The sequence below is a fragment of the Sinocyclocheilus anshuiensis genome, unplaced genomic scaffold, assembly GCF_001515605.1.
Source record: "Sinocyclocheilus anshuiensis isolate Anshui unplaced genomic scaffold, SAMN03320099.WGS_v1.1 scaffold603, whole genome shotgun sequence".
Taxonomy (NCBI): Eukaryota; Metazoa; Chordata; class Actinopteri; order Cypriniformes; family Cyprinidae; genus Sinocyclocheilus; species Sinocyclocheilus anshuiensis.
In genome coordinates, this window is record NW_015551055.1 from 826,645 (window position 1) to 839,854 (window position 13,210).

The 13,210-nt window shown below is 40.4% G+C and overlaps 1 protein-coding gene across 1 annotated transcript in view; it reads left to right on the forward strand.

Annotated features, from left to right (window-relative positions):
• Window positions 1-13,210, forward strand: part of LOC107661964 (pyruvate carboxylase, mitochondrial-like) — a 211,738-nt gene that overhangs the window by 57,615 nt on the left and 140,913 nt on the right. Inside the window, exon 9 of the mRNA XM_016451788.1 lies at window positions 12,236-12,398. Within this exon, the coding sequence (XP_016307274.1) occupies window positions 12,236-12,398 (163 nt within the window). The remainder of the gene's footprint in view (window positions 1-12,235; window positions 12,399-13,210) is intronic.

Below are 13,210 nucleotides of genomic sequence, written 5' to 3' on the forward strand. Positions count from 1 at the left end.
CAGGTCGGTTGCTGGCCCATTGACGAAGCTCAAACCCACCGGTGAGCAAAAGTTGCCGTAGGTTGTCTACTAATGCTCTAGCTTCAGCAACAGTTTGAAGGCTATGAAGACAGTTGTCTACATAAAAGGAACTTTTGACCGTTTTTGCCAGAGCTGGGTCCACTTGCGGATGCTGAGCAATTTCCTGGAGTGCATATATGGCACAGCACGGGCTGCATGTTGTGCCAAATGGTAAGACTTGCCATTCGTAGATCTTAGGCTGTTCTGTCCTCTGCATGTCTCTCCACAGAAAGCGTACAATGGGCTTATCACTTGGCGAGAGGCGAACCTGGTGGAACATACCCTTCACATCTCCACTGATGGCTACAGGATGTTCACGGAACCTCAGCAAGACACCAAGTAACGATGGACCAAGAACGGGCCCAGGCAGGAGTATGTCATTTAAAGCATGGCCTTGGTATGAATAAGAACAGTTGAATACAATTCTGTCCTTGTTGTTATGCGTCACCATATGGTGAGGGATGTACCACGACTCCGGGGATTGCTCAGCTTCTTGTGTTGATATCTCTGCCACATAGCCAGCTTCTTGCAGTTTCTTTATTTCGGAACAGTAAGACTCGGCTCGCCTAATGTCTTTAGCAAGTTTACGCTCAGTGCTTCGAAGGTAACTATGTTGGGCTGGAGAGGGGTAGAATGACTAGGCATTTCTTGGGCAGATTATTTAAGATCAGTGGTAGCAGCAACTCTGTGTTGTTGATTGCTTACCTCAGACAGAGGATCAACAGCTAGACTGGACTGTGAAGCAGCAACTCTAACATCTTGAGATTCCTGTTTAAGAAGTACACAAACATATTTAGCAACCTCAAGCTCATGTTGAACCTTTTTGAGACGCCTCCGGCTCTCTACCTGCTTAGCTAGCAACTCTCTAGCCTTAGTGGCTTGTTCCTGTCTATACTGCGCTTCTCTAGCCTGAGCATCAAGTCTCTCACACTCTTTATCTACAATGGCATTCTCTTTGATTCCAGCCAGCCTGATTTGTAACCTACTGCTGTCGAGACAAAATGTCCACTCCTAACTGCGCTACGTGCCACTAGGTGGTGTGGCTAGGGCTTTCTCACAACGCTCATCTAGTCGGCCGCAGGCAAGCTTAGGCCTTTCGTAAGATTGAGATGCTTAGTAGCGCGATACATCACATCCAGCATATCCCCGTATGAGTGGCTTCTCCACAGACTCAACCTGCAATCCCCACGAGCTGAGCTTCTGCCATGCCTCGGCAGCAGCGGAAGCCTGCCTCTCTTCCCTCGAGAAGAGAGAAAATGTGATCGGAGCTTTTGCATAGTGAATCCTTCACAATGTGTGCATTCGGAGCCCTAAAGCACTGAACGCGCATGCTCCTCACCTAGGCACATAATGCACAAGTCGTGCATGTCCTCAGGTGTCAAAAACCTCTTACATGGAGACACACACTTCTTGAAAAGCTCACCTGTTTCCACAGATATAGTACACACACTGATTGCAAGCATACGGCTCCTGAAGACAACAAAAGTTGGTGACGTATTCAGCAGGTGCCCTTTTATACTTCCAGGCACTCGCCTAGGACGCAGCGCGAGTTCCCTAGAAGAGGAATTACATTTAGAAATATTTTAAAATGATAGACAGTAATTTTAAATTGTTAATATATTTTACAATATTACTGTTTTACTCTATTTTTGACCAAATAAAAGTAGTGTTAGTGAATATGGGACTTCTTTCAAAATCTAAAAAAAAAAAATGTACTGTACCCCAAACTTTTGAATGGAAGTGTAATTACTAAATATGTTAAGCTAATTATAATGACTACCAAATAACTCTTTTAAGAAAATGTTTTGCATTGTAGAAAATAAAATAAAATTATAATGTGTGTGTGTGTGTGTATATATATATATATATATATATATATATATACACACGGTAAATATGTTATTATTATCTACTTTTTTATGCATTGATTTTTACATTCCCTGTAGGTTTAACTTCTTTTATAAGGTATATCTGTGAAAACCCACACTCAGAGGATTTTTTGCTTTGTTACACATTTACTGAATTTGTTACAATGTTAACTAAATGTTTAAGAAACCCATTTAGTATCTGAAGTATTATGGTCAGAAGACATCAAAGAAGAACACCTAAAAGTCTCATCAATAATGGAAAACGGCTCAGGTTACGTATGTAATCATCGTTCCCTGAGAATAGGGAACGAGACGCTGCATCCTCTAGAGGGCACTAGGGGAACACCTTCAGCGTGACCGGCGTCTGAAGCATGAATGAAAAAACGACAATGAACTTGACATTGGCAGGCAGCAGCCTATGACGTAAACAAAAACGTGACTGTTACATGCGTAACCTGAGGTTACATGCGTAACTCTAGTGTAACAGTATACCAACGCCACCATGCTGAGGGATGAGCGCCCAAATAACTGGATTCCCTAAGTCAAAGACTCAAAGGAACATCATCCCTGCCTCAACAAATTCGCTGTGGCCAGAGCACGAGCCGAAAACCTCCTACAGGCAAGCCAAAAGTGAACGACTCTCTTAAGTGAGAGGAGCCCAAACCTACTCAGCATAAGGACTTTTTGTCAAGGCGGCCCTACAATGGGCCGAACACTTGATTCCAACTCTAGATGGAGCTCATTTGAGCGGACCATCTAGCTGGAGCTCAGGTGAGTGGAGGCCTCAGGAGAACTCTATACAAGAGGAGGCCAGACCAATTCAGCCATATGACAGTTTATCAAGGTGGCCCACCAAAGGGCTGAAACTTAATGTCACTGCATAGGATCTACTACCACACTACCAGATACAGGCTCTCATTGAACTTCAGTATAGCAGGATGCGTAAGCTACACAAACCTGTGTAATGGGGGCTCCATAGGAATAGGGCCTCCATTCTCAGAGGCTGGGATAGGAAGGAGAAAGGAGAATTATCTCTTTCCTATTCCTCCTCATATCTCTCCTTTTTTGAGTCCTGCTCCTGCCAGCATGGGGAGGAGGAGCCTGAGTTGCCACACTTCGCCTTTGAGCCTGCCTGTAGTACACAGACGCAGACGGCCCAGGGTCCCCCGAGGTTTTAGGCGCAAACCAAGGACGGCGCGGTATCAATGTCTTATAAGCTGCTGACCGCGCCCTCGCCTCTCTGAATTTATCGACCACAGTCTCAACTGATGTGCCGAATAACTCAGAGGCAGAGACTGGCGAATCGAGAAGAAAATGTTTCTCTTACTCCCCGATGTCAGCCAGATTAATCTAGCGATGTCTCTCCGTGGCCACCATTGCCGCCATTGCACGACCAATAGCGGCAGCTGTTTGTTTAGTGGTCCGGAGAGCAAGATCTGTAGTGTGGCACAGCTCGATCACCGCTTCAGGGGACAGGTCCTTGCAATCGTCCAGGACTTTAAGCAGATCAGCCTGGTAGGCCTGCAACACAGCCATCGTGTGCAGAGCACAACCAGCCTGACCCGCAGCCACATACGCCCTGCCGTTCAGCTTAGATGTCATTCTCAGAGGCTTCGATGGCAGGGTCGGAGTCTTCAACATTCATGTTTCTCCCATTGAAAGATAGTTTGCCAACCTCTCTTCTATGGGAGGCATCGACGCATATCCGTGCTCGCGCAATCCCACCACGTTTGCATAATTTGCACGGTGAAAAAGATGAACGCGAGCCGAATATGGATTTTTCCAAGACCTTTCCACCTCGGTGTCCAGGTCTGGCAAAAACGGAAGACTCGTTGGAACTGGGAGATCATGGGCAGCCAAAAAACGTTCATCTAATCTGCCGTGAGCGATCTTTGGCTTTTCGTGTTTCCAAGGAAGATTTAATCTCTCAGTCGCACGCGCCACAACCTCTTAACAGTTCACTGTATGCGGGGCAGGTAGGCTGAGAGGGTTCCAATGCTTCATTTTCATCCTCAACAACCACATCCTGCTCTTCTAGGCTTGCATCTAAAAGAGCACTATCTGCTGGATCAGATGACCCTAAAGAAAGAACATCCACATCCCGCAGATCGCCCTCGTCGGCGGCAGAAGAATGAGAAAGAGAAATACCTCGTTCGAAATCCTCCGCCAGCTCGACCTGTGAGCCCCATGATCTCAGTCTCCGCTGCGCCTCGGCTGCAGCAGGTCCCAAACCACCAAGTGCCGACGCTCGTCCTAATTCCCTTCGAGAAAAGGGACAAGCGTGAATGGAGCTTTTTAATAGAAAAGCTCTAGCAAGCCGCACATTCTGCTCCCTTGAGAACAGAATGCGCATGATCCTCTCTGAGACAAATTCAATTCAATTCAATTCAAGTTTATTTGTATAGCGCTTTTCACAATACAAATCGTTGCAAAGCAACTTATTAACAAAGAGCAGTTTCTGTTCTTTACACCATGACAATAACCATTCATTTTAAGCAAAAAGTCTACTGAACCTTTCGTGTCCTCGTCGATACGTGGGAAACGGTCCTGACACGATGCTGCGCACCGTGGTATCCCGGTGCCGGAGTTAAGGACATCTGGGAAGATCGCATCCTGGGTGCACCGGGCCTGTGCAGAGAAACACACGGAGTAGAGGTGGTGGGAGAGTTAGCAGCACGCAGCAGTACTTACCTCGGACTTTTGAGCATCAGCGTTGAGCGGATGTTTCCAGCGTGGCTCTCCACTCTCTCAGCTGGGTCTGCCTCTCCACCAGGTCACAGATCTGCTTCTCCACGGCCTCCAGCTCAAGCTGCACCGAATGCAGCTCGAACGTGTCCTCACCTGCACTCAAAGGTATACACAAATAACACACATATCGATGTTTCTCCCATTGAATACTTTGCCAACGTCTCTTCTATGGGTGGCATCGACGCATATCCGTGCTCGACCAATCCCTCCACGTTTGCATAATTTGCACAGTGAAAAAGATGAACGCGAGCCGAATATGGATTTTTCCAAGACCTTTCCACCGCGGTGTGCAAGTCTGGCAAAAACGGAAGACTCGTTGGAACTGGGAGATCATGGGCAGCCAAAAAACGTTCATCTAATCTGCCGTGAGTGGTCTTTGGCTTTTCGTGTTTCCAAGGAAGATTTAATCTCTCAGTCGCACACGCCACAACCTCTAACAGTTCATTGTATGCGGGGGGCAGGCAGGCTGAGAGGGTTCCAATGCTTCATTTTCATCCTCAACAACCACATCCTGCTCTTCTAGGCTTGCATCTAAAAGAGCACTATCTGCTGGATCAGATGACTCTAAAGAAAGAACATCCACATCCAGCAGATCGCCCACGTCGGCGGCAGAAGTATGAGAAAGAGAAATACCTCGTTCAAAATCCTCCACCAGCTCGGCCTGTGAGCCCCATGATCTCAGTCTCTGCTGCGCCTCGGCAGCAGGTCCCGAACCACCAGGTGCCGACGCTCGTCCTAAATCCCTTCGAGAAAAGGGACAAGCGTTGAACAGAGCTTTTAATAGAAAAGCTCTCGCAAGCCACACATTCTGCTCCCTTGAGAACAGAATATGCATGATCCTCTCTGAGACAAATAACGCACATATCATGTGTATCATCCGGTGTCACAAAATGCGGACACAGGGATCACACTTCCTAAAGTGCTTGTCAGAGGATGTTTCCTTATCGCCTTTTCACTACGCTTCAAACAAACGGATCTCCTGAAGACAAAAAAGTGGATGACGTATTCCACAGGTGCTCTTTTATATCCGCAGTTGAGTTATTGTTTACGTGATAGGCTGCCGCCTGCCAATGTCAAGTTTCATTGTCATTTTTTCATTCATGTTTCAGATGCCGGTCATGCATTCCCCTAGCACCCTCTAGAGGAAGCAGCGTGGAGTTCCCTTTCGAAATGGAAACACTGATACCCTCTGCAGAGAAGGGTGGTCTTGTGTGTTCTGGACTGAAAACTCTATCCAAGAAATAAACATTTCACGCACGCACACATACACACACACACACATTTCAGGTTGTTGGCTACTGAAATGGCTCCTTAAGGAGACTGATGAAAATTACATCAGAGGTGGCTTTCAAAAATGAATACTACTGTATGTAAGAAAACTCCAGCTTTTATTTTTTATTTATACATTTTTTGAACGTTTTATTCATGGCTCATCCATCAAGGGAATGTTCCATCTTATCTGATCCTTACCATTCTCTGTCTCATATCCTCTTGCACTGAATGACAGAAGCAAATAAATAAACACCTTTATTAAAAAGTATGGCTGGAAGTCTGGACGTTTGGTTTTATCATGCCTATTCATGAGAATGCAGACGAGCTGGAACCTTTATTTGGGATCCTGCAATCTATGACCTTCATTTGCTGATAATAAGCAGCAAATATTAATATTTAAAAAGTCAATAACCACCCCAAATATATACATCTGTCATTATTTACCTCCTGAGACTGATTTTTCTCCTCCCTTTTCTCTGTATGTTCTTCGCTCTCTTTTCCTTCATTTTCCTTTTTTTTTTTTTTTAAGGCAAGAGAAAAAATTAGTGCTGCCGTTGTTTATTTAGCACTTGAAGGTCTTAATGAAAGCAGCTGAGGTGTGTAATTCCTGTGTCACTAAACCAATTGGAAACAGGTAGTCCCACCCCTAACTCACACCATTGGTAGAGCCAGAATCGGACATGTTGGACATGTTTGCAAGTACCACAGTATTTACACTCTTCGGGATAGGTGTAGGGTACAGTGGGGTCCAAAACTCTGAGATGTGAAAATGCTTATTTTTTTGCATTTTTTCTTGCTTATTTGAAAATAAGTTATTAAATATTATCAAGTTAAGCATGATAATATTTAGTGCTACTGAGAAAAAAAAAGTACATAAATGGAAGCAAAATGATCAATGCCACACATTTAATTATTTGATTAGTGACTGAGAAATGAAGAGTGCAGAATTTGAATTATTGTTATAATGTTACATATTTGTTTTATGTTAATGTCACTACAACCTTTTGTTTATTTCCAGGTTTAACTGAACAAAATCACAGATTTTCAGTGTGATTTCAGACTTTTGATCCCACTGTAGTTGTTACTGTAGTTAAAAAATATGTCAACATTGCTTTCCCTTTAAATCAAGAGCAATCTGTAGTTGTACTTTTTCTTGTCCAAAAGTAGTGTTTTTCTTGATCTCTCTGTGTGTGTCTCTGCCGGCCTCATTGTGTCTTTCATGTTGTATTTATCACACTTTTTTTCATTATTATCCTATTATCTCCTGAATGTGTTTTTGACTCATGAGTGTGGGGTGGCAGATAAAAGCAGTAAGCCAATAATCAATGCTTCTCTGAACAGCAGGCTGAGGGTAAAACCCAGATGAAGTACAAGAGCTAGAGAGGTAAAAGTAGGCTTATAGGAAATGTGGATTTGTCCCCTCAGTACATACAGTAAATGCTTTTTTTCTGTGTGCACATTGTTTACACATTTTCAGTCAGATATGCAGAAGATGCAGAGGTGTGTATTTGTGTTTGCTTGTGGGAAGGATGTGGCTTCAACCACTCAAGGTCAGCTCAGTGTTAAAGGCTCATTAACACATTCCTGCTGATCTTTGATCAGTATTGAGTGACACGTGTCCTCTCTGACCTCTTCGATTTGAACAGCACATGCTTGACCCTGGACCTGCGGTGAGTCACTATCTATATTGAGAATAAGACAAGTAAGCAATATTTGCTTGTTGCAGGGGTCTTCAACCTTATTTGTGACCCCTGTTACAGAATAAAATTGAGTGCTTAATTTTAATCCTGGCTTATAATAACATGCATGTAAGGCAATAATAATGTATTTACATGCCTTTTTAACATTCAAATAATCACAGTATACATTACATTACATTTTCACTTAACTTCATTATTCATTTCTTCGTTTTATTCTTGGAGACAAAGAAACATTTAGCTGTACTTTAGCTTTTTTTCATGCATTCATATGTCTCAGCGAATGAAAAGCAATCTTTTCTTCCATCTTACACACCTCTCTCTCACTCGTTTTTGGCATGTAGGTCATTAGATATTCTACACCTCACACATTCTCAACTTCTCGCTCGGTGTCTCAGCTCAATAGCAGTGGCAGACATTAATTATGAGTTTGCTGTTTGAAAATAAAGTGATGCCTACAGGCAAAAAGCCATGTGTTATTTGTATGCAGATCACAGGTGAAAGCATGTGTGAATATTTAAATTACAGACATTTATGTAGCTGCTGGCACCAGTAGTGATTGCTTGAGTCTTTGTTCTTGTGTGAATTGCGTGGTGGGTCATTCATCATGAGTGGACATTGTTGTTCTAGACAGACTTAGTAAAATTGTTCCTATGCATCTGTGGATAGTAACACAGAAATCTGCACTGAATTTACATAATAAAAGTTCCACTCAGGTTCAATCTTATGGTGCATTAAACCACAACAAGAGGAAGAGCCCAAGAAGAGTAGTAGATAGGATATCAAAACATAATGACTGATTCATCTCGTATATGGTGCTGCCACAGACACAGTGGCCTGTGCTGTTTGTTACAAATTAAATGTTTAATAATTACATTTTCATAGAGGGGAAATGTTGTTGTTGTTGTTGTTGTTATTATTATTATTATTAATGTTGTTGTAATATAATTGCAAAATACAATTTCATGTATGGAGATAAATATTTATGACTGAAATTCTCTTGCCATTGGCAAAAAGTTAATTTTGGACCTGTGTGTGTGTGTGTGAGGAAAGAGAGGCAGACTACAAAAACAGCTTTTAAACGAAGGAAGATTTGTTTATTCAAGCTTTCAGTGGAAAGTATTGCTTGAAACTAATATAACAAAATTCAGCTAAATATTCTCAACTCCTTTTCTACATTATATGTGCAGCTTTATTCATGACTACCTCCCGCTTGTCCTCGCACATAGTTATTTATTTGATGTTGCTTCTCATTAAAGAGAAAGCAAAAACAAGAATCACTATTGAAGTGGAATGCCCTACGGCCATTGAAATAAAAAGTATCTCTGGACTCAAACTCGCTTTGGAGTTTCACATGCACAAAGACCACAAAAAGATACAGAAGGCAGGATTCACTAAGAATAAATTGCACCCACTGATAGTTTCATTTAGTTTGCATGCACTATTTACATTGCATTTAGCATCCGTTTCACTAAAAAATATAAAGGAAATAATCAGGTAGCAAGTAACAGTGCAAACATGCACAAAAAAATTTGTTGAACGCAATTTGCAAGACACAGTTTCCAATCTTTCAGCACTATTTGGATGCCGTTGACCACTGCAAAAGTTTACCCTGAAAAGAATGCCAATTTCATGGCACCATTTGCTGTGAGTAAATGGTCATTATTTAAGCTATATAAGACTATGTATAGCTTAAATAAGACTATAATAGAAACATAGATAGTAAAATAATAATAGTAATCTAATTGCAACTTTTAGAGAATTTAGCATCAAGTTAATATGGATTGCATTTGATTAGTGAAAACGTTTTGAGCTGAAATGCATGCAAAAGTGACAAAAATACTTAGTGAATGCACACATAGTCTTCGGGGGGAAAAAACAGCTGTATATTTTTTGGTCACTGATACTTTAAAAAAAAATTGCATTTCCTTTCATCCAGAGTTGTTCTTAAATTTCATTTTGTGGGTATAATCAGTATATTTTCATCCCATCCACATCCCACATTTTTGGTAGGCACAGATAATGAGGGGAAAAGCTATAAACAGAAACAGGCTGAAAAACAATACTTTCATTATGGTGCTGGGGCTCTGGGGCTGTACTCAACCTCCAGAAGAAAACTAAAGATTATTAGCTGGGTACTCCATAAGATCAGGCTTAAATGGTATTCTGCTTTGTTATGGTTTGGGCTCTTGCCCTGCTTAAGTGCACAAATGGTTGCTTAAATTCATGTGTTGAACTGTTGGTAAGGTATTCACTTTCTCTGGAAATATAAAAGACATAGAATGAGGAGATATAGAAGACTTAGATATATGGAGACATAGAATGTTATGTGATTCATCCCGGTTCTGTGTGCATTTGTGTGTTTGACAATGTTTGTATGGGTCGATATTCCCCAGTTCACACTTTGACTTTGTTGCCATTGACATTAGATTAAAGCAAACATGATTTGTCCATTTTATACGCTTTTCAAATAGTTAGGACCACTTGAAATGTCAGTTTTTGACATGCTTCACTATATTTGTGAAGACTTTTTAGATTTGTCCCAGGTATAGCTAAACCTACACATACTCTCTTTTACTGTTTCTCTGCTTGCAGCATTAGTTGAATAAAGAATAAGAGAAAAAATATATATATATTTTTTTTAACTACAGGAAACATGGTTGAATTCAGGTACAAATGGTGTGTAAATAGTGGTTCATTTGTGTTTTGTGAAGATTACTTTTTATCATTTATTTGGTGAATATTGTTGAAAATCCTTTTTGCCAAGTGTGCAATCTTTTGATTGATTAAAGGTTCTCTCTCTCTCTTTATCTCTCGTTCTCTCACACACATACATTTTTCTTCTCCTCTTTCACATCCTCTGACAGTAGTATACATTGCTAATGTACTGTACTTCCTTTGTTCCTTTGTTCAATACCACTGAGTGTGTGTGTGTGTGTGTGTGTGTGTGTGTGTGTGTGTGCCATATTCACCCTTTGATTTTGTTTCAATTAACTAGGCCATTATCTAGTTGCATTACAGACCACTAGCTATGTGTTTACCTGAACCATTTACAAACATTATTAATTCCTCAGCTGACCTAGCACCAGACTGCAACCAGTGTGGAATAAGAACAGCTCGGTGCAAAAGAAAAGATCTCTGCTAATGCTTAATTAATACACATAGTAAATCAGGCATACACATTCATTTATATTAAGCAAAATAGGCGCTATTCTAGCTACAAAAAATGCAATTAGACAAGGATGAAAATGTATTCAAACCTGAGACTTTAAATAGTTCACTCTCACATTCAGAAAGAATCGCCATATCTATATCTATGTATACAGCAATTCTACTTGAATGTGAGGGAACTATCCATAGTCTCAGGTTTGAAAACATTTTCATCCTAATTGCTTTTTTTTTTCTAGAATGTAGCTACTGCTGTATAGAGATAGATATGGATGTAGATAGATAGACAGACAGACAGGTAGATCTCTGAATAGAGTTTATGTACCTCTGCTGACGTTACCCTATGCTACTGCTGACAAGTAGAAGATCTATACAGGTATTTTATGTTAAATGCTTGACGGTATGCGGTTTTGTGCTTATTTTTGACATTTTCAAGCCAAATCATTAGCGCATCTCCTGTCTTTCGAAGAAATGTCAAAGCCGCTTCATAACCACCATATGTTTTACATCCAGCTAAGAACATAAAACACATTTTTAAGTCTTTCTCCCCCTCTCAAAATCTCAAAAATAAAATTCGAAGTGGTTTATCAACTTTGTTAAGCAGCTTAGCTATAAAATTAGCATAGTTCCTGTCAGCTAAAATAGCAGATCGCTTTAGTCCCTGAAGTTGATTTGCTAGATATTTCCTAAGGTAGTTTTGAGAGCATATTGGTATGTTTGTGTTTAATTCTCTTCGTACAGCCATTTTAATTCATTTAATCTAATTTTACGTGATTTTTTTTTTTTTAACTCTGAATCAAGTCTGAAAGATTTTAATTGGATGAATTAAGGAAGGATTGATTTGGATCATTAGAAACTGTGTCTCATTGGCAATCAATACATCTACATCATAATGGATTAAAATGAATCAAAGCAGATTGCTTGATATTGGTGTGAGTGCTAAGTGGGCAAACTTATTTCGTGGATAAACATTTCAAAAGGAGGAAGATCAGCTAATTAATTATGCAGTTGTGTTTAATTCTCTTCGTACAGCCATTTTAATTCATTTAATCTAATTTTACGTGATTTTTTTTTTTTAACTCTGAATCAAGTCTGAAAGATTTTAATTGGATGAATTAAGGAAGGATTGATTTGGATCATTAGAAACTGTGTCTCATTGGCAATCAATACATCTACATCATAATGGATTAAAATGAATCAAAGCAGATTGCTTGATATTGGTGTGAGTGCTAAGTGGGCAAACTTATTTCGTGGATAAACATTTCAAAAGGAGGAAGATCAGCTAATTAATTATGCAGCTGTGATTGTCAGATAAAAGTGAGATTGCTGTTTCAAGTTTGTGTAATGAATTCTACTCCACTTCAGGGTTTATTCATTAGTTAGTGCTGATTACTGCTCTCTCTCTTTCTCTCCTTCTGTTAGTGTGGATTTGGTTCACGCACAGCTGCGTGTGTGTGAGGGCCGTAGTCTTCCTGAGCTGGGTCTCGAGCAGGACAAGATCCAGATCAATGGCTGTGCCATTCAGTGCCGGGTCACTACAGAAGACCCTTCCCGTGGTTTTCAACCAGACACAGGTCGCATAGAGGTATGCCTGCTAAATGACATGCAGATATGCACATTACAGTAACATCTCCCCAATTAATAATAAAGGTTGTGACAGATTGTGAAGTAACAGGAAGCAAAATGTGAAGGCAACAAAAAACTAGAAACAAATCTCTGATACTAGTCTATTCAATAACATCTATATTCATAATAAAATAAATGTATTTTCTTTCCCTCGAATTTTGCTTGTTATATAGCTGCTTTTATTTTTTTTTAAGCTGAAACCAAGAAAATCTGCAACTAAAGCTACAATCACATTGTTTTACAATCTGGCCATTACAGTGGCCGCGCTTATATATCTGGATGTGCTCTGCATTCATAAACACTAAAACACACAAAAACTCCCACAACATTTTCAAAGAGGCGTTATTTTGATGATTCATCGAGCTGCGAGCATTGATTGAAAGCGATTTTTAGGGAGCGCTCTTATTGAGTTGAAAGAGGGAACTAGCCCTCTGCATTGCTCAAACTGACGCACTGTTCTGTTCCAGTGGCAACATTATAATGTTACTGAGAACACCATCCATTCATCTGTGTTGAGTGCTGCTGAGAAACTGCATTTAACTCTCTTCTTATGTACAAAGAATTCTGGCTTCGTATAATACAATTTCCACTGTGGATGGACTAAAAAACCTCAGCATGTTAGAACAGGGTATGAGTAATTGGCCTTCATTACTTAAGTCTTGATTTGAGGATTTTGTGCTTCACTCAAATGCTAATCAGACCGAACACTTGTATTCAAATATGTTTGTAAATTGTATATATATATATATATATATATATATATATATATAT